The sequence below is a fragment of the Phalacrocorax carbo genome, chromosome 7, assembly GCF_963921805.1.
Source record: "Phalacrocorax carbo chromosome 7, bPhaCar2.1, whole genome shotgun sequence".
Taxonomy (NCBI): domain Eukaryota; kingdom Metazoa; phylum Chordata; class Aves; order Suliformes; family Phalacrocoracidae; genus Phalacrocorax; species Phalacrocorax carbo.
The window spans coordinates 50,079,168-50,101,216 of NC_087519.1; the positions used below are offsets into that span (position 1 = coordinate 50,079,168).

The 22,049-nt window shown below is 44.7% G+C and overlaps 1 protein-coding gene across 2 annotated transcripts in view; it reads left to right on the forward strand.

Annotated features, from left to right (window-relative positions):
• The window catches only part of LOC104051222 (multiple epidermal growth factor-like domains protein 6), a 206,295-nt gene that overhangs the window by 150,444 nt on the left and 33,802 nt on the right, over window positions 1–22,049 (forward strand). For both annotated transcript variants that reach the window (XM_064457943.1, XM_064457944.1), the window contains exons 9-22: window positions 1,584–1,721; window positions 3,815–3,937; window positions 4,509–4,631; window positions 5,599–5,757; window positions 8,323–8,454; window positions 10,642–10,770; window positions 11,133–11,261; window positions 12,094–12,228; window positions 13,242–13,376; window positions 13,828–13,953; window positions 15,061–15,192; window positions 16,127–16,255; window positions 17,854–17,985; window positions 20,511–20,639. In XM_064457943.1, the coding sequence (XP_064314013.1) occupies window positions 1,584–1,721; window positions 3,815–3,937; window positions 4,509–4,631; window positions 5,599–5,757; window positions 8,323–8,454; window positions 10,642–10,770; window positions 11,133–11,261; window positions 12,094–12,228; window positions 13,242–13,376; window positions 13,828–13,953; window positions 15,061–15,192; window positions 16,127–16,255; window positions 17,854–17,985; window positions 20,511–20,639 (1,851 nt within the window). The remainder of the gene's footprint in view (window positions 1–1,583; window positions 1,722–3,814; window positions 3,938–4,508; window positions 4,632–5,598; window positions 5,758–8,322; window positions 8,455–10,641; window positions 10,771–11,132; window positions 11,262–12,093; window positions 12,229–13,241; window positions 13,377–13,827; window positions 13,954–15,060; window positions 15,193–16,126; window positions 16,256–17,853; window positions 17,986–20,510; window positions 20,640–22,049) is intronic.

Consider the following 22,049-nt stretch of genomic DNA (forward strand, 5'->3'; position numbering starts at 1 on the left):
TATATAGGTACAAAATGATCTGTTTTGGGGATAAAAAAGTGGTTTAGACCACTTAGATTTCATTGTGATTTTTCTGATAATATTTTTTTTCTCGATGTTCAGCAAATCTCGGGGGGTGCTGATTCTCTCTGCCTTATGTACAGTATTGCAGAGCAAACAATAAAAATAAAAACATCCTGCATATATTTATGATCAGGATTATCCCAGTGTTTGAGCAATTTACAATCTTTGTTTATTTTTTCATTTCCCCAGTGCCATGGGGAAGAGCTGTTTTTCCAGTTTTACTGATGAAGAACAGAGACAAAACAAATGATGAAGATAGTCTATAAAGTCAGACTCTGCATTTGATCACTGGGTTTCCTAAATCCCAGCTTAACACACTGGGCAGGAGACTAGATTTTTCCTCGCTGGTGCAAATAAACATACCACACATGAGATGGAGCCCTCCATATGTGTTCTCCTAATTTATACCCTCTTCCAGCTAGACTTATATTTCTGTTGGCAGGCAGGTTGCTCTCCGGGGCCACAAAAAGGGATCAGAGCCACCGACACAGACGTGTCCGTGAGCCATGGCAGCGGGGAAATGCCGTTCTTCCGTACCGGGTCTGATGGCCACCACTGCGAGCTGGGGTGTTTCTGGAAGTACGATGGCTCCTTCAGGGAAGGTGTTTTGCAGTTCTCCTACATAGTATGGAGAATTAATTCCTCTCTAAACAGCTCTGTAACAAGACAATCCAGCTAATTCTTCAAGATAAACTTTATAACTGACCTTATATTTTCTTCTTATCATACAAGAAATAGTTTAATTAAGTACCTTGGTGGGAATGAGATGGACAGATGTTCCCTTTCCTCTAGGAGGGTTTCCTCTGAACCTGGCCAAAATGTTGTGAGGACCGTCCAGTGCATCCGAGCGCAGGAGGCTGGGGGGGTCTGTCAGGGTGAAGGGGGCTGGTGACGGCATCGTTCCACCACCCGGTCTTAATTGCGGGGGGACAAAGTCTCAGCAGAGGAGTTGCCGTTTGCCCCCTTGAAGGGACGTCCAAGGGTCAAAACCTGTTTTGCTTTGTGGTTGGGTGTCAGGCTCAGCAACAGGACTCTGCTATGAAAATTGTGTTGGCATTTGTGTCGGGTGGATGTTTCAGAGCCCAGCTCTTTCCCATTCGTGTACAAAACTAAAAGCTGCTCTTTGGAAAGCATAAGCAGCCTGGGTTGAGATGAACCACCTGCGTTCCTCAGATGGTTGCTTTCTTCCTCTGGGCTGAGGGCAGAACTCACTGCTAGGTTCAAACAAAGTGTAAATCTCAGAAAACCCATGGACGCTCCCGTGGCAGGCAGGCTGCTGAAACGGTGAGCCAGCTTCATATTACCGAAGTCGAGAGCATCCACTGTTATGACACAATGAGACAAATACCTGAAGTTCAGTGACTCCAGAACGTGCTCTTCTCGGGTGTGTGCGGGAGCTGAGTTTATATTTCCTGCTACAGCAGTCGGCTTATGGATGCTTTTTTATGGAAGGCTTATTCTCCCGTGACTCTTCCCCTGTGCTTGCTTTTTAACATCCTTTTGATGTATTTCTCCGCAAGGCATCGAAATGGAAATTGTCGATAGCTGCCAGGACAACAACGGTGGCTGCTCTCATCACTGCGAGCACACGACTGCGGGGCCACGCTGCTCCTGCGACGACGGCTATCGCCTCGATTTTGATGGCAAAACGTGCGCAGGTAATTCACGGCAAATGCTGCATCTCCGCGGGAGGAGGGAGGAGGTGTGGTGGGTCTCTCTGCAAGGGGAGCCTGCAGGAGAGCTGTCACTCAAGGAAATACCTTCCCACCCCCTGCCCTTCTCCTACACGTTTTAATTAATGCCATCCTCTGGCACTTCCTCAGCCGCTGCTCCAGCTTGCCTTGCTCTGCGTGTTTGCTGGGATTATTAATTAGCGGGGGGAAGGAGTTCTGCCTCCCAAATGGAAATGGCGCTTTGGCACATCACCAGTTGCCGTGACTGTATCTCATTGTGTCCAGCCCAAACAGCGCTTGGCTGAATATTTTTTTCCTTCCCTTCCCCAGCCGGCGGCTGGGAAGAGGGTCGGCTCTGGCTGGGAGCAGTAGCACTGCTGTTCTGAAGTGCTTCATGCACAAACTCCACATTGTGTTATGGAAGTTGCTCTATTTCCATCAGATTTGCTCAGTGATGAGATTGCACTTCTGGCTGTGAGAAGTCTCACTTAGGAAGTGAAAGCAATAGAGTTAGATTTGTTTTTATTTCGAGAGAAGAGCTTAAAAATTCCTTCATGTTTTAAACTATTTTACGATGTGATTTTTTTTGTTTATAGTTTTTGCTATGCAAACTGTATCTCATTCTGGTTTAGACTTGCTGTCACTGTGCCATTAAAATTTTAAAGAATAGCCAAGAAGAGGGCGGGGGGCGGGAAGAGCAGGCATCTCAGAGCAGTATAGTAAGTCATGAGGAAGGGTAGAGAGCAGGAGGTCTGGTGAATGTGAGAGGCATTACAGACAAGAGGAGTCTTGCGACAAAAAAAAAAGCCAAGTGCAGGAGAGGGGAGGGAGCAGGGGAGGAGGGAAGCACCGAGGTCTGCAAGGGCGGTTGATGCTGGAGCTTGAAAAGCAAAAGAAGGTCAGGGAGGCAGATCTGGACCCAGAGCCTCGCAGGGGTGGGATGGCTCATGCAGTCCCGTTTGTGTACAGATGAGAGGAGGCAGAGCAGCCTCCTGCCCGCACCCCAGCTCGGTGACCTGCTGATGGAGATTTCAGAGGGAAGCAGTTCCTCTGGCCACAGCGAGGGAAGTGAGAGCGCAGGGGAAGGGTTTGGCAAGGCCGAGGACATGGAAAGCTGCTCTTAACAGTAAAACTCCTTTTTGTTGGATGCACATTTCACATTCCTACACAGACAAGGGGCTGTTGCTAGACCCCAGAGCAAGGCATTGTCTGACATACTGCAGAGGAGCTCGGCTTTGTGACATTTCTAGAAAACACTCCGTGTTCAAATAACCTGCATTAATCATTTTCATGCTGACCTCCTCACCTCGATTGATTAATTACATTTTCTTTCTCCTCCTTCTCCTGTCGGTGTTTCCTAATAATGTTGGTACTCCTTCCAAGGTTAATTGAGACACTGACCTTTCCCATCCGCAGCTGCTCATCTGGGTAACGTTCAAAAGCGTTTTGCAGACTCAGCATTTACAACGTGGCCCTTGAACGGCCACCGACCCACTCAGCAGGCTGCGAGGGCTGACATCAGCTGAGAGCCTGCAGCGAAAAGATAACAACTCGATTCTCGTATCTAATCAGCAGAACAGCGGTGTCGAGGATACCAATTTCCGGATGGGCACAGGGCAGGATAAGGCAATGGGCAATTAGTTATCAAAAACTACAACTGCACCTAGGAGGCTGCTGGTGTCCAGCGAATCAGAGCTTGCTGGATCAGAGCTTTGTTTCACTCTTAGTTGGCATTGAAAAAGGTTGAACGTACAGAAGTGCAAATGGTTAAATGTAGTTTACTGTTAAATAGACGGTTTTTGTGGGTGGTGAGAACTAGTTGTTGTCTGTTTCATAAATCACCTCGTGGCGCCTCAGACTTGCAGAAAAGACGCCTCTCCCTGGACATGGAGGGTAGTGGCTGCTGTGGGGAAAGGTAGGAGACAGCAGTTGTCAGGATTCAGGCAGTGGTTTATGTGGGTGAAGGGAGAGGAAGACGTAGAAAGGCACGTGCTGAAAAGCGCAGTAGCTACTGAGCAAACCCGTGGCAGCAACTCAGACCGCGTCTAAGGGCTGAACAAGCTGCCCCTTCCTTGCAGAGCTGGATGAGTGCGAGACCGGAGAGTCCTGCTGCTCCCAGTTCTGCATCAACTACGCGGGTGGCTACGAGTGTGCCTGCAAAGCAGGGTTCCAGCCAAACGCCGACGGCTGTGCCTGCGACGGTGAGTCCTTTGATAGCGGTGGCTCAGTCTAACTAAGCACGGCAGCAGGTAAAAGAAATGCTGTCAAAGCTCATCCCAGGGATTTGTGGGCATTTCCCTAATAAGAGAATCAGTGACCATATGCCAGCTATGCGGATAAATTTTTACAAATGTGTAACTTCCACTTCTTGAGACTGGAGTACAGTAATAATCCAGCATCAAGCATGGAGAGGTGGGGCTGTGGGAGACGAGCCAGCAGAGAGGAACTTTTCCTTCTCTCTCCATAGACACTGTATATTGATGTGTGTTAAAGACTGCTTCTGTAAAAGAAGAGCCCTCAAAATAACCAAAGGATCAACTGAGCTTAACAGCTTAAAGCAGCTGTTTTCACCTGAGACAAAAACATAGGTGAGATACTGTTGCCCTGAAACGTTTTGATGTCCCCCGTGCTAGTGAGAAACAGAGAGCCCGAAAGTATAAAGAAAATCAGGTTTTCTCATGTGCAGAATTTTTCAGATGCAGCCAGGCACAGAGCGCACTCTCCATGCAGAGGTACTTGCACCTAATCAGCATTTATATCTGTTTTTTCTAGATGTGGATGAATGTCATCTTGATAATGGCAACTGCGACCATTTCTGTGTTAATTCCCTGGGGTCATACGAATGTGCATGTAAGGAGGGTTACAGGCTTGGTGTTAACAGATGGTCCTGCATTGGTGAGTTATTTTTACACCTTGAAGGCCATTAAAATATTTCCCACTGATTTAAAATGTGAATTCAACTGAGATTTTCACAGATCCTGGGATTTTGTGAGCCCAACTTGAGCCATCTCTGAATGTGGCCAGGGTAGAGCTACGTGCAATACGTGGATCCCACGTTCATCCTCAAGTAATGGGTTTTGCCAAAGATTAATGGGAGATGAATGTTTAAATCCCCTGGACGTGTTTGAAAACCTAAACCTCATGTTTTAGAAATAAATACTATTTTGACAGTTTTCTTGCACTATTTAATGAAGTTTAACATCCTGTGGAAAAAAAGGTAGCCAGATTCTGCTTTGATGAACCAAGGCAAATTTTCTACTAAAGTCAGTGCTGTGATTCTGGATTTCTGCCAGTGTAACCAGGACAGAGTTTAGCCTAGCAACTTAATTTTATAACCAAGTTTAGCACCTGCTAAACCTTAGGAAAGAGTTTGATATTTTAACCAACTCTGAAAAGAAAGCCAAGTGATTTCCCTTATTTTAAAGCACAAATTTTAGTTTTTTTCTGAAAATAAATTGGATAGGAAGCCTCACTCTGTATTTGTCATCTCCAAAATGAGCTAGAGTAATGACCTTCATTAACTAAAAATAATCTCAGACTTCAAGTGAGGAAAATTAAATTCTGCTGCCCCCCCCCCCCCTTTTTTTTTTTTCTTTTTGGCCTCTCCAGTACCAGAGTGTATTTCCAGAAGAAAGGAAAGTGAAAGATTTCCCCACCACCACCCTTTTCTCATTTTTGGATAGCAGAAACTCTGTTTATAAATACAGATGAGAAAACGAATTGGCTGTGAGTGCTGTGCAGACTGCACAGGGGTGTCGCTGGAAAATCTACCAGCATAATAAAAAAAAGAAGGTGTGAATGAGAGGAAAGTGTCGCAGAGGAAGACTTGGGGCCAGGTCCTGATGGCACGTGTGTGTGTCAGCCCTAGGTGGGGAGGAGATGGATGCGGAGGAGGCAGCTGGGTTCGCTGGGGCTCCAGGGCTGCAGTTCAGAGATCCCCCCCAGCTCCTTCGCTACGCCCTTGGTTCCCTCTACGAGGATGAAGACCTGCGAGGAGAGCTCACCCTGGTGCACAGGGTCGGTGAGTGAACGAGCGTCTCTTCTAGCCATCGCAGCAAATGGGGGGAATAGTCTTGGAAAGAGGATTTAGGGTGAGAGTGATGCTGGGCTGAAGCCACCCGGAGGAGCAGAGGAGGGGTCAACATCTATTGTGCTTTTTGCCTGACTTCCATGCCAGTGGGGAGGAGGCATTGCCGCATGTCCCAGATGAGGCATATTTGGGGAACAGGAAAGCTCCCTGGTCATGGCTGCTGCTGCCTGGATGCAGCGGGGTGGGATGTGGAGGGAGGCATGGGAAAAGTGGGTGCAGCAAGCAAGGGATGGGAGGCTTCTTGGAAAAACAGGGTGTCTGCACAAAGCCCCAGAGGCAAGAGACAGAAAGATCCTGTTCATCCCGGGGGCAAAAGGATTGCGTGGGTTACTGCAACGCACGAAATCCACCAAAGTTTCTTTACTGAGAACAAGCCCTTGGGAAACACTCCTTGTCTCCTAGAGCTAGGAAGGGGGGTGCAGGGGCATGTGTGCCCATTTACAAGCCCTTTTATAATAATTGGAGGGGGGTTTGCTTAAGATATTTGCTTTCTTGTTTGTGGAAACAACTCCTCTCTGGAGATTCAGGTCCCTTTTTAGTGCTTTGGGCATGTTCTCTGGGAAAAGCACAGACCCACCCACATAAAGCTCAGGGTGGCCGAGGGCTTGGCACAGCTGGTGGCAAACAGAGCACGGGAGTACACGCAGCCACAGGAATTGGGTGCAGAGCGGCTTTGCACCCCACCTGGACTTTGCATGACTTCAGTCTTTCCACCTGAAGGTGGAAGCTTCACCACTTAAGGAGTATTATGAGTTGAAACCCCGTGCTTTCTTTCTGATGAGTGCAGTATGTGCTGGTGGGTCACCAGGGGCGAATGAGCTTTCGTACATTGGTTGTGTACATCCTGTGATTTTTATATGAGCACTAATTACTCATCCGAGGACTGTGCCTTACAGGCAAAAATCAGGAACTGGTCTTGGCTTTAATAAAAAATTAACTTATTTTTCTTAACAAAACTGTTAAGACCTCCCAAATCACACAGCATCCAGGCGGACTCAACGACACTGATAACCAGTTGGGAAAGTGATAAATGAGATAACCACAGGCAAAATTATCAGGCCTAGAAACCACAATCAAATATTTATTGACCAGTTTTTGCATGTTTTATTTATGTTTAGCCACATAAGTTTGGGTATTATCACTCACAGCTGAAGATCTGCACTTTTTCTAAAGCTGAGGCTTTGCAGCACGTGAGGGTTTGGAGGAATGAAACTTTTTAATGGTTTAGTAAGTTCTTTTACCTCCCTAATGTTGATTTATTCCTTACGCTTTCATACATATTTTTGTGCTGCTATCTATATTATAAAAATACAACTTTAAACAATAAGCTGGTGTAACTAACTAACTATTTTCTACAGCTTGAATGACTTTTAAATGTAGAAGCACGATGGTTTTAATGGTAATTTGTATTCTCCTCCTCAAGTATGAATTTGCAACCTGTTCCAAGTGGGAGCACTGGGATTCTGAATGCCTCTGAAAGCTTGGGCATTTGTTCAGCTTCAGAAAAAGGAACAGTTGGGTGCTGAGACCTAGAGGAAATCTGGCCTCACATAGAAAATTGCTGGTGAAAAGCAACCAGCCTGCTGACTTACTGTTAGCTGAAATAATCTGCCAGCTCGCTTTCAGGTGATATTCAAAATCCCCTTCCAAAAAGCCTCCAGCCACAGCCATAAAGCCTCAAAGGCAATGAACAAACCGTTTGGACAGGATCTTGATGTCACCGAGATATTTTAGCAGAGCGTAACATTTAAGTTCTATGCCTTTCTCAATAGAGCCCCCAAAAAGAGGACATGAGGGTGCGCATGTCTGCGCCTGTATCTGGGTGCAAGGGAGAAAAGGAGGGTGGGGAAGGTGAGGGAGGAATGCATTTTCATATTTCTTCTTATTCTATATAGACTAACCCTTTTTTTCCATATCCATGAAGAAGAAAGGAAGTGATAAATGGGCGTTATGCTTTGTTTTCCTGGAACAACACTTGAACTATGCTGTTAAAAATATCTCTTGACTATGCTTAAATAGCACTGCGTCCACCTACTGCAGTAGAAGAACAAAAAGAAGAGCCTAGCAGGGACAAAAGGAGATTCTCTCCCAAGAAATACTTTTAATTATATACTATATTATCAAGCATTAGGTACAAATTCACTTTTTCTGAAGGCAAAATATTTGCTCTTAAAAATCAATTTTAAGCGCTCTTTGGGGAATTACAGCATTTAAGGAAGTAAATTCTAGCTGAAGTCCCAGCTTTGCTTTTATTTCGACTCTACGATTTGAAGAGAAATTTGGGAATCTCCATTTGGGACCGTGTTTTGGGAGGACTCGGTGATATTTGCGGTGTTACCAACATTAGCGCCAACAACGTGAATACGGTTTTTTTTTTGCCTGTCAATGTTGTGCAGGTTCCTTTTTGCACTTGCGCGTCTGGAACGATACGTAAGAGCTTCTGGAAGTATTTCCTCCGGATGCTCACTAAGCCTTCTGTATTTTTATTTATTTCAGTTTGCCTTGATAACACCTTTGGCAACGACTGTAGCTTGAGCTGTGAGGACTGCCTGAACGGAGGCAGGTGTAACAGCGAACACAGTGGCTGTGTTTGCTCCCCTGGGTGGACCGGCGTTATCTGTAATGAAAGTGAGTACAGCATCTTTGAAAGGTGGGGACTTTGTCCGAGTCCTAGCAGATAGGTAGGAAATAGGAATAACCTGTTGCCCGTTTTTAATCTGTAAAGCTCTCTAAGGTGCACAGCTGTCTCACCGGCAGGTCAAAAAGTTTATTGTAATGTGGTACATTAGATAGAAATTGTGAAGGGTGCTACAGGGTCGCGTACGAACCCTCAAACAGCGAGGTCTCTGCCCTCCAGGGCAGTGCAGTACAGTACCCCTTCCTAAGGATCTGTGGTGGTCTTCATTCCTATCCGCTCTGCTGCTGCAAAGTGCCAGGGTTTGCCTGCCACGCTTTGCTGCACAACTTGCCTTGCTGACTTTCAGAAGTCTGTCCTTGCAGGTGGTGTGACAATCTGGGCCGACAGAGATGCTAAACTTGATTTTACCTTTTTCCTTTAGAGCATCGCAAGACATTGCCCTTTCTCCCCGCCCCCCCCCCCCACCATGTTGGTAAAGTTGGGCCTGTTTTTTTCCCTTGTAATTCTTTTTATTATTAACCTAATTGTCTTGAGATTGTTGATTTTTAATACTGGAAATTACATTTTTCAAAATTCTCTTGCCAAGTCGCCTAGTGCCCTTTGAAATAGCTCTCCACTCTTATTCCTGCCTCTTGGCAGAAGATCTTTCTGGTTCAGCAGTATGTGTCGAAACCGACTGGAAAGATGGAGCGGCGATTTCTTGATGTCCCACGCGCTGTTCTTCATCTGCAGTTCGGCAAAACTCACGTTGCATGTCTGAGACTTCACACAGGAGTCTCCCTGCGTGTTTGAGATGGGTCCCTCCATTTCATGGTGCATGGTGTGACGGCCCATCGCACTCAGAAAGTCTGTGCTATCACCGATGAGACAAATAGACGATGAATTATTACTTAGCCTCAGTAGGCAGCAATCTCCAGGTTAATCACCATTGGGACTATTTAGGAGTCATCATCACAAGGACAGATATATAGAAAAAAACCAGCAAATGATTGAAACCAACAGTCTGCCCGTAGTTATTTTGGGAGACTGATCGTGGGTTTGGTTAGTAAACACTGGGGAGAGCTGAGAGAATAGGAATGAAGAGGTTTCAAATGATGATTTCTAGCCTACCTAACACAGTTCAAGCTATCAAGTTAGCATATTCTTACTTCTATTCATGGTGCTCTGGTGGTTCAGGGTAGAGCATAAAAATTTCAAGACAGGATACAAATTCTTTAGATCATAAATAATAATTACATTTTTGCTCTATATTTACAGTAGATATCCATGCATGTAATCTGGTGGTATTCGCCTCTGGAATTTAAAGAACTTTAATGGGACTGCGTTATTGAGCCAAACCTGCAGTCCGATGAAGCAGGCGTTGACAGTGATAAATACAATATATAATCCGTACGAATTAGCTGTATGTGATTGCTTTCACTCTTTCTCTCGCTTTCGTAATATACAGCATAGTCCGTGGGTATCGGGTAAGCTAAGCAGTTGAGAAAACTGGAACTGAATTTCTGTAATAACGTACGAAAGAAAACGAATAGAAATTGATGGGAAATGTCAAGTTTCTTAATGTACATTGATGAAATGTCGGTTAAGTCAGATGGCTCCAGCAACTGTATTTACTCAGCTAGCTCAGGCTGCAAGTAGCGGAGCAAGGCTTTATTTCGCAATTTGTTCTGCGTTGGAGCGATGAGAGCTTTAGGAAGGAATCCCATGCTGATGTGGATCCATTTCTGTCATGACCACCTGGGGGATTTCAGAGACTATGTTAGAAAAACACAACGTTATTTTTATAATAGTATTTGGGAGGAAAAAAAATGTCAGAATATTTACCTCAAAATATTCAAAACTTTGCTCTCATTTTTAAGCTTTGTACTGAACAGGCAATGTTTTTGAGCCCCATGCATTGTGCGGAGGGGAGTATATGCCGGGGAGAATTTGGATACGTCACGTAGTACTTCACATAAGTAAGCTTGATTAATTCAGGTGTCCTTTTTAAATTATCTAGTAAATATTAGGTGGATGTACATTACCTTACATAGAAAGAATATGACTTAGTTTAGAGCCCACTTGACTAAAAGGACTCTGTCCTTGCTCGGTTTTGACGACTGGAGTCTTATTTTGCTTCACTTCTAGCAGAGGGAAAGGATTTCTTGGCCCGTTCATCTTCCGTGCTTTCTCCGCAGCTTGCTCCCTCGGGACGTACGGCAGAGGCTGTGCCAGCATTTGCAAGTGCCAGAACGGAGGCTCCTGCGACCCGGTCACGGGGCAGTGCCGCTGCCCGCCCGGCGTGCACGGCAAGCTCTGCGAAGACGGTACGGCTCCCCTTGCCCTGCCAGCTGTAGCGTCTGCCCGAAACCTCACCGCTTCTTTTCCCTTGTTTGTATCTAGATGTAATTGTGCGTGGCAAATCTTAGGGGCCTGAATGAGAACAGGCTCCATTGTGCGAGGCGTACTATAACCCCGCGGATTGCCTTGCAGTGACTTTTGTTTAAATAATAAGCAAGGCAGAGGGTGAGGACAAACAAGCCCCTTGTAAGGAGGGGCTGTGCAGAGCCCCAGGTCAGCGACAAGTCAGCGTGGTCTTTTCTGTAGTGCCAACTAAAAGGGAGCTGATTTGGTGTTCGTGTTTTAACACTTAACAGCTGATGCCTTGCTGTGTTTGTGCACTCAAAAGGTTGCCCAAAAGGCCTCTTTGGGAAGAATTGTAACAAGCCGTGCAACTGTGCCAACAATGGCTATTGCCACAGACTCTATGGAGCCTGCCTGTGTGACCCCGGGCTCTACGGGCGCTTCTGCCATCTCAGTAAGTCCCCATAATTTTTCAGATCTGTTTGTTTAACATATGCACGATGTAACAGTCTTAAAAAGATTCCACATCACATATAAGATGAGCGAGGCTTTGGGTTCCTCAGTGAGCTGGGAGTAGCGGGAGGACGTGACTTTTGGCATGTGCCGGGGAGCCCCAGAGACTTCATTAATCTTTTCCTCTAGCAATTAATCTTTGACATCAGGACTGAGATTTACTGATGCACAAAGATGAGGACTATAGGTAGGGTTGGCTTGGGACAGGCAGGTTAATGTTAGGGTTGTGGGTGAGGTTAAAGTGTGGTGGGAGCTAGTTGGTGGCTATCGGTACAGCTGGAGTGGGAGCTGAGGAGCAGGGCTGGTTTGGGGCAAGATGAAGGCAAAATGTAAAATGGGAATAAGAAGAATCAAAACAAAAATGTTACAAAAGAGATGGTTAAGTTTCTTTGCGCTTACAAGTTTTGTTCGTAAAATCTATACAAGATTGAAAAATAGTTGTGTTTTTCTTTTTTCATGAAAGCTTTTGTCTTGCAGAGTATCCAAATATTTTTTCCTTCGGAAACTTAACTAAGTTTGCTTTGAAACATTTCTGGTTGTTGCATTCACCACATATTGCTTGAAACGAAATGAATTACTTAATAAAGGAATCATGTAAACTATATTTTACACACCCACACATTAATAGGCACTGTCACAGGAACGTGGATGTATTTGCTGAAAGTAAAACGAACGTTTTGCTTTTTGCAGCAGTTGCATTCTGCAGCAGTGCGCAATTTCAAATAACTTATGCATAATTACAGAGCTAATGATTCCTTCTCATCTGGCTGCAGCCTGTCCCAGGTGGGCCTTCGGAGCTGGCTGCTCGGAGGAGTGTCAGTGCGTGAGAGAGCACACGCTGGAATGCAACGCGAGGAACGGGACTTGCACCTGCAAGCCTGGCTATCACGGCAGAAAGTGTCAGAAAGGTATAACAGAAAGCCAGATTCCCTATGTCTGCTTACTCCTTTGTACTAGCATTATTTCTCGGTCTTCCTCCCATCTGCTTTGTTCGGCTGCTGCTGCTACTAATATATTCATATTCTACTAATTATTTTGTCGGTGGTTTTTCATACAGCAAATGCCACGAGTGCCTGCTATCGCAGCGCTTCCAGGGACATCAAGGGGAATACAGCTTCAGAATGCAGGAGCTTTAGCCTGATCAAATGACAACAGAAATCTAGGCACCAAATTCTAATACAACCCTAAATAATGAAGATTGTGGCAGTTTTCCCTTTTGTTCTTTCCTTTTTCCACACAGACAGTAAATAAGTGGCAAAACCTGTGTTTTGTGGCAGCGGGGTTATTTGTAAATGGTTTCAGTAATGCTACTTTTCCTTCAGATTTGCAGGTCTTTGAATTCAACTTACTCTTTGTAGTTTTTGGGGGTAGTTCAAAGAGAATTGTATTCCACATTCATGTCTGCATGTCTCAGTAGCCCTCTCCAGACAGTAATGGAGTAATGCAATAAAGATTCTGCCTTCAGATTCCTCTCTGGGCAGGCAGGAACGTGTCGGATTTATGACACTAGTTCTGCGGGGTTTGGTGGAGAATAATAGTGAAGGTATTTAATATCTTCAGCGTTCTCGGTGACGTGCTCAGTTCTGGGGGAGAGCATCCCTCGCCCGGCACTGGCTTTGCACCAAGGCAGAGAGCAGCAGAAGGTACAGACCGATAAGAAGAGTAATTCTGTAATGGCTGTAATTGAATATATCCTTAAGTATTCTGCCACTCTGTTTCGGGGTTGTCTTTAAGCAGTAACCTCTTTGAAATGTCCGTGCAAGCGTTTAATAAGTATTTACACTTCGTTATCAGCACCTCTAAAATGTACATTATAATAGATTTTCTGCAAATTTCTGCCAAATTGTTTTCTGACTTTTATTCCGTTTTCTTAACTCTTCCTTTTTCTTCTACATGTTCTGCATCTACTTGCATTTTCCAGAGTGCACGCCTGGCTTTTATGGGGCTGGTTGCAAACTGAGGTGCAACTGTCCTACTGACGTTTTGTGTGATCACGAGACGGGAGTCTGCAAGCATCCATGTCCGCCCGGGTTTCATGGAGAAAAATGCCATTTATGTAGGTACTCACTGCACGTTTCCCCAGGAGGTACGCTTTGGATGGGAAAGCTTAATCAGGAAACTTATGTTCAGATATAGGAGTTGCAAAGAAAAGGTACATTTGGTGTACCTGATATGAGTTAGCAGTCCCCCGGTGAAGCCAAACTGGTGTTTGGAGCGTGGCAACTGCTGTGTCACTCTGTTTGCAAGGGTCGAGGTACAAGGGTGAGGCCAGTTACTTAAAAAGTAACATTTGTCCAGGGAACACTAGTTCCTTTTAAAGTTTCAGGCACAAATTTCCTAGAGCTCTGCTGCATTAAATTACAGACCACTGTTTGCTGAGACACTGATGCTAACATAGATCACTTGGTACCAGCACAACTCCGTTTATAATCGCTGGTGGTGGAGCCTCCCAGTGTCTTCAGAACTCTTCCTTATACTAACCATGTCTTTGGGTTTCCTTTGACCAGCTTGTCAGCCTGGGAGCTTTGGGGTGAACTGCCAACAGAGGTGCAGCTGTGGAGAAGCACCATGCGATACGAAGACCGGGCGGTGTATTTGCCCAGCTGGGAAGACTGGGGCTACATGTGAGCAAGGTGTGTTTGGTGTTGGGCTAGGGCAGTGAGTTCTTGCTTTGACAGACACGCTAAGAAGTGAAATTACTCTGCTTCCTACCAAAAATGCTGCAGTGCAGTAGGCTTTGTTTGCAGGATGGCTAAAGGACAAGTCTTGGTGCAGAACATACGACATCCCCCACATGGGACTGCTTGTAAAGGAGGGAGTGTGATTCAGTTACCCCGACCTGAATCTCTGCTCCAATTAATTATAAAGAGTTGTGTTCTGGGCTGGATTTGTACAAGCTGGGCAGAGATATTGGGGCATTACAGCAGCTCTGAGACCCGGAGCAGAGCTTGGGACCATGGTGCCAAATGCACACGATGTGCCTCAGGAGCTGTTGAAGGGCCTTGGCCAAAGACAACTATTGTGGAACCAACAAGTGAAGGACCTGGAACAGAGGAAGGAATTAGAAAGGGTAGTTGTGGGTAATTAAGTAAAGGGATGAAGAAAAGCTCCAGGACACCGAGCTACCAAGGGACCATGGGATCCTGCTCTACTACTTGCAGAGCTCTGGCTATTGCACACCTGAGGAGCATCTGCCCCGCGTAGACCTGGGTTGTAGCTCACCACTTTACAGAGCAGAAATCTGGTGAAGGAGGTGGAGCTGAATGGAGACCTGGGCTCCACCTTACATCCAGTCCCTCTGGACTGTCTGTACGGACCTCCACTCACACACAGCAAAAACACAACAGCAGCCCTCGCCTCCTGCATCTGACTGCAGATTACCATCCTCTGGAGGTTTCCTTTGCTGAGTGCAATAATTGATTTTTTATATCTGTCCAAATACTCCTGACATTACTGTATCAGAAACCAGACCAATAAACAGATGCACCCTGATGGAAGTTGGCAGGGAGCCTTTGGGTCTCTCTTTTAGATGTGTTCTCACGTGCTGCAGCACAGAGGCGGGTTGACTCTTTCAGAAGGTTTACTGTGACAGCGCTGTAGGTCTGTAGAGATAATATAACAATCCTGGATAAACTTAGTTCTGCTATCACTTTTAAATTCTTCAAGGTAGCAGCAGAAATCCAGAACTGCCTTGAAACAGAAAATGGCACTGGGGACATCTCATGTGCTTTTTTTCCTAGATTGCCCAGCCGGCTGGTGGGGACCAGACTGCCAGTCCTCCTGTGAGCCCTGCGCCAACGGAGGACAGTGCAACAGAGAAACTGGGGCCTGCGACTGTCCCCCTGGCTATACCGGGGCATCCTGCTCTGCGTGTAAGTCCTCACATCAGCCTCCTCCACGAAAAGAAAGTCAGTTTGAAAATTCAGGTCATGGTTTGATTTCTACCTTCTTGCTGTTTTGTGAGATGTTTGTTACATTAGACACGCTGCCCAAGGTAAAGTACCCTTCGGCTTCAGGAATTCCTCAGGTTGGATTTGACATTATTTACTGGAGGGAGATTACAGATAAATGCCGATGACAAAGCTAAACTGCATCCGAAATCGAAGTTATCATTAGACTTAATTCATGGCAATATATACTTAAAAATACAATGTGTAATAGCCACAGTACCGGCATTGTAATTCTGGTTGCTTGGCAAGAGATGCTGACTGATTGCCCCTGTGGCATCACTCTTGGGTTATGGTTGCAGCAATACTCCTTGATGTAGCTAAGTCAGGATTATACAGTAGTGAGGATGAAAGCCTAGTACCAGTGCTGTCTCTACAGCTCCACCAGAGACCTTAAGAATATGCTCAAGCAATTGCTCTGTGCTACTGGGGCATGACTTCTTACCCAGTCTATGGGTATGAAAGGCTGCTTGGGCTGGCTGTCGTGCTGGCATAGACAGGCTCTCAGGGACAGCACTGCTCCGTGCAAGACAGCACTGGTGGCATATTTCTTCTTGTTAGTCACAAAATCACTTTTGACAAAGGTCTGCTCAGCACTCTTTGGTTTTTTTCCCTCCACTGATTGATCCTGATGTGCGGGAGAAGTACCCAAAAGTCACTCAAGCTGTTCCAGCCTTACAGGACTCAGCCCCAGACACCTCGTATACAAATTACAGATGCTTCTTTCATTTTACAGATCTGATTTCTGGAGTCAGTAATGCATGTTTTAGGGGCAAGCTGTTGCTGTCTTGTTTGAAAAGATCAGTCTCTGCCTGAGTTGTTATCTAGGTGAAATTGCAGTCTGTTCATCTGTTTTCAGCCTGCCCCAATGGTTACTACGGACAAAATTGCCAGCTGTTATGCAGCTGTAGCAGCAGTGCCCAGTGTCACCATGTCACCGGCGAGTGCACGTGTCCCCCCGGCTGGACTGGCCACGACTGCAGACACCGTAAGTCAAATGCGCATTCGCGCCACAGCGCACGCGGTATCTCCCAGGGACTTACCTGCAAGTGTAAGAACCAGCTCTGTTTGTTCTTGGTCTATTACAGTTTTTTAATATACTTTTGCTAATCTCATTGCTTCTGAAATTGTGTGTTTATGCGTTTGCACAGCCTGGGTGGTTATAATCCTTAATTATCTAGGTTCAAAGTATTGAAATAGATGGCTGATGAAGTGCAAAGTATTGATATAAGCTCTTATTTCAACACTATGGATCCCTTTGCCCAACACCATCTGTCCTGTCAGCATTTTGACTGACAGTTTTGTTTTTCATTTTCAGCGCAGATTAGTTTTAAGATTAATTCTCAATTTTTCATTTTGTTTACGGGAGATTTATTCAACAAGTGAGTGGCATGTACAGTCATGTGTCTTAAGGTCACTCCTTAACTTGTGAATATAAATGCTGAGAGAAATTCTGTTCTCTGGAAGAGCAGACCATCCTTCTGTTGACTTTAGCATCACTCTCCATATTGATGGCCATGTAAGAGTACAAATTTGCCCTTTTTGGATAGCACCATGTAAATGTTAAGCCATCCTGCTTGATTCTTTCCTTTTCCTGTTTCGCATTTTTTTCTTCTTGATTCTTTATGATCCCTTTTGCAAAAAAGCCAACAGGAAACAAACTCGTTCTAAACTTGCTCTTAGACACAGAAAATCATACAAATTAATTGCCGGTGTTGACGGCAGTAAGTTTTGGACCTGGCTTCTCAGGCTTGGTACTGAAGAAAACTCTGGGAAAATCTGAAGTTTCCACCAATATGCATATTTTAAAAATCAAACCAGTTGGTAATGTGTAGAGCCATGTAGATAGCTTTCCGTAACTCCTAGGCTGTCTAAAGAATTAAGGGACCATGGCAAAGCAAAGCTTTTATTTCTATTCAGGAAAAGATATGAGAAAAATTGTTTTGCAGAGATGTCTCAGTAAGGCAGCTCTTCAACTATTGCAGAGCCGGCATGAAACCGATGCCCAACTCCCAAACCAGGTTTCTGTTGCCCTAATTGGCACTTTCATCTTCATCCCTACAAGAAAGGAGGGAGATGCTGTGGTACATTGTCCTAATCATGTCAGTGTTATGTGATTTTAAGAATGAAAGCAGTAACTTGGTTTAACGAATCAGATAGATTTGTCTGTCTCTGTCCGTGTTGCATTTCCCAGTATTTTGAAGAAAATATGGAGGATGCTCACAAATCTGTCGTGTTTCACCCGTTATCTAGTCTGGTAATACAGATTTTTGCTGAGTCAATAGCTGGTATTTTATTTCCATTAAATTATGCATTTGTGACTGTGGATTGATATGGATTGACTAGGAATGATTATTTTTATGTAGATGGCATAATTTCTGCCTACTTTCAGCTGAAACAAATCAGCAAAAATGGTATTTATTTCCATTGATTTGTGCCCCTTGCTGCAGCTGAGAGTCCAGTCCAGAGCTCCTGTATCTTAAAGGGGCCATTTTGCATCTTTTCTGTTCTCTCATTTAGATGTAAAATAATCCGTTAAGTGGCCTCAAAGTTGATTCTCGATGTAAATACCGTTTCACATTGCAGCCTGCAATAGCGGCCGTTGGGGACAGCGTTGTGAAAACATGTGCGTCTGCAACAACAGTGATGGTAGCTGCGATCCGGTCACTGGCACTTGCTTCTGTGAGCCAGGATTCACTGGGAAACACTGCGAATGGAGTAAGTTGTCACTTTGTCGACATGGGGAATTTGCAAAACCAGAAATTATTTTTCCTGATAATTCCCTCCAGGAAGACCTTCAGGCTGTGCCGCCTCCGGTCTGCCCAGTGCCTCTCAGAGCGCTCGGGTTTCATCAGGGTTAGATAGTTTCCCTAATTTGGATTCCAGAAAAGTTATTTTCAGACTTGGTTTGGACTCAGCAGCTATTTTTAATATTAAGACCTTGTGTGAGTGATAGGATTGATGTGTATTTGGTCTGTGGCATAGAAGTTTCCATATTGGTTTTACTTATCCAGTTTTAGGTCTGCAATTTTTTTTTCACAAACCCTTTTTTAAAGGCCAGGCATATAGAAATATTTCACATGTACATAACAGAAGCAAAATCAGGAAGATTTAGGGTCCTCTATTTATTAACAACAACAATGTGCAATGGTCTTACGAGAGGCCCATCATCTCCACTAATCTGTCTCTAACAGAGGCCAATAGCAGATGCCTTAAGAGGATAAAAACAGGCATATAGATAATTCCTGATACGTCTCCCCAGGTTGCATCGACTTGTCACTCAGGAGATTCTTGAGACAGAAGCAATATCTCTATATTTAAAAGAACATGATTTTTTTTCCCATTAATGTGCCTGTTTCCTTTTTGATTTCATGCAAACATTTTGTGGCCATTTCATCCTGTGGCAATAAGTTGCATAGTTAAGCTGCTGTTATTATTATTGATTATATTGATGTTGTTAAATAAAATAAACATTTTATTTATTAATTTAACAATCTTACAGTAGCACAGATGTAGCTACCAGAGTCTCGGTGGTGTGGGGAGAATTAACTGCTGGTGTCACACAGAAATGTCAAAACAATTCATCTGGAATGGTGACATAGGACAAAAACCCTGGAAAGTTGATCTTACGGCTCTTGTTGCTGCTGGCACAGAGGGAATGGAAGGACAGTTAGTGGGAAGACCAGCTCCCAGAGAAAGAGCTGCCAGCTCCGCTTCTCTTTCACTCTTGACCTCTCTCAAAATAGCATCTCTGCAGACAGCAAGTAGGCAAATAGCTGGTTGTCGTCTTCTCCGGCAAGGTGAAGCCATTGCCACCGACAAAACACCTGCCAACCCCTAATGTTCTGTCTATGGGTTTTCTGTTTCATTCAGCCTGGTTTTTACCCCACTTTAATTGTGTGTGTATATATATAAATATATGTATAAAAATGCATATATATGTGAGTGTGTGCACGCACAAGACTATGAAAGCCATAATTCTTCCCTAAACATTTTAAGCTGCCTTGGAGGCGAGACTTTTACTATCCTTGGAGAGTTCCTCTGCTCCTGAGGCGTCTCTAGCCTCTTGTTGCAGGTCAGGCCCTTTCCCTTTGTGGCTTTGCAGGCAGATCAGGTTCTCCGGCGGGGTGGATGTATCTCGGCATGCATTGCAGCAGCCTGCACCTCCTTGAGCAGAGGGCAGATTCTCTGTGATGTGGACTGCAAAATCATTTGTGAAGTGTAGTGACCCGTTGCCATCACCTTGAAAGTCTCAGCTCCAGGCTAAACGCTGTAGGTTTGAAGAAAGCTCAGCCGAGAGCCCCACACCTATTACTGCACTGGAATACAATTTTCCTTGTGTAGATTCTCTGGACTCTGACTGAAATTTCAAGTGAAAAGTAAACACTGAGCAGGATCAAACTTTTAAGGCACAGGCACACTTCTATGTATTTACTTGTTAAGCTAGTGTAGGAGGAATGATGCACGGTGATCTGCAGCTTTGGGAATAGGAGGTGATGCAAATGGGATTTTGCACCGATTCAACCCTGGGACTGAATTTCACCTGTGAGCACAACACATTCACTTAAACAACTCCACATTTAAACAACGGCCTGTTTTCCGACACAGATGATTGAAAGCAAAGAAATACTTAATGTACCTTGCTATCCTTCTGTCTCCCATCCCAACCTCTAGCTCTATAAATAGAGATTGGATCCAGTAAGCAGAGCAACTGAATTCATGCCAGCTCCTCTCACTGCCCACCTAAGGGTCTGCGTAGGCAGCACCAAACCCACCACTTTATTCCAGACGTAGGGTTGTCTTTGAGGGGAAGGAGGATTTGCAAGAAAACAGAGGATATGGCCTCCAAAGGAGATGCAGAAGCTGGGAGCTTTCCCCCTCCTGGCTGATGAAGTCCCAGAGGAGACGTGCACGTAAGCAATTCCAGACCAGTGTGCAAAGTGTCGTCAAGCAGAACCTGTGAAGTCGCAGGCTTTGCAACTATCAGATGATATTAGTTTTCTGTGCAGAAATTAGCCTTTCAATGCCCTGGTGCTTTTTCTAAAACAGACCTTACTAAAAACAGCCTGACTTACCTGGACCCCAAGGAGAATACTTAATCACGTCAGTTTTAGGGCATTACCATTACGCCGTGATTCTTCTTTAGTGAATAGTAAGAATTCCCATGTCTCTAAGAATTCCTCGTTGATCCCTGTTCTGCTCCAGAATTAACCCGTCATCTGGTTTTGATTCCTCCACTGCAGGATGCCCCGAGGGAAGCTTTGGCCCGAGCTGCAAGTACAGTTGTCGGTGCCAGAACGGAGCTGCCTGCGACCACGTGAGCGGAGCCTGTACTTGCGCAGCGGGCTGGACGGGAACGTTTTGTGAAAAAGGTACTGCTGGTCCCTCTGGTCCCTTTCAGGTTTATGCAGATGGGTTTTGTTTTTTTCCAGATCACCAGAGAGCTGGTTTTACAATTTACAGCACCTGATCCAAATAAACTGTTAACTGTAATCGGAAGATGATACTGAAATGTGCATTTCCGTCCTAACTAGCGCTGGGGACATGTTTTAATGTGGTTAAAATTAGATGCTTGCTGAAGACCACCCCTGCTGTATCACATCTTTATGAAGACTCCTTGTAAGCAGAGTCTTAGCTTTCTGCTCAGTGTCACAATGGTGTTTGTCCTGCCTTACACTTGCTTGTTCCTAGTGCATCTCTGAAACGTTTTAAAGCAAAAAAAGTAGATCTGAGCATTTTCCCAAAGGAACTCTCACAGTTGAAAGTATATCTGTTCTTGAATAAATCCAACAGATTGGTTTTTATTACCTGATCATTTGGTAAAGTGTTGGAAAGGTTGGACTGGACTTTTTAGATACATTATTGTGAGTCAGTCTAGGGCATCGTCTACAGAGGGTTTCTGTCATGCTGTGTCATGGTGCAGATCATAAAAATCACAGTCTGGAATGCAACAGAAACAGCACGTAGTGAGTCAGACATTATGAAAGTTATTTAAGTATAAATGGCGGAATATAGTACAAACGATGGCCATTAAACCAAAGTCACAATTATTTTGCTTAGAAGGCACGTTTCTGAAGGTAGCGTTGCGGCTACGATAGAGGGAAGCGGCAGCACACGCAGGCATCTGCTGCCCTCTGATGGGAAGGGGGTGCTCCACAGCCTTACCAGTAATGTAGCAAAGAACCCTGCTGGATGGAGTTCAGATATTGCTTGTTGTTCCCCTTTCATTCTTACCAGGAATTATTATACAAAATAAATACTCTTTTCAAGGTTCTGTTGCAAAGTGTGCCTCATAATTTATGGTATCTCCACTATGTCCCTTTTAAAAATGATTTAGCTGAACTCTCTTTTTGTGAGTCTATCCTCTTTTTTAATGATTATTTTTTTATTGGAAAAGCAATAAGTATATCTGTGTTGTGGTGTAAATCTGCTCGTTCCAGCAGGAATCAAAACACGGACAAGGAGGCTAAATACCCTTTGCCAAAGTAGGTGTGAGGAATATGGAGAAGCCTGGATGATGTCTACTGGAAAAAAAAATACAAATCTTGGCTTCCAAATCAGTCATGTTGGACATTTATACCTTTTTAAATTCCTGAAAGGAGATTAAGATCCTGTTTTCTACATGTTTTCTCTCAAGCAGGCAGGGTGTTTGCTCTGAGCTGACCTGTGTTACCTTTTCACATAGAATGTTTCAACCAGAAACATTGGTTGGTTCCAAAAGAGGAAGGCGAAGGAAAACATGTGGGTGGTTTGCCCTTGGTAGAACCTTCTTGGCACCTTTT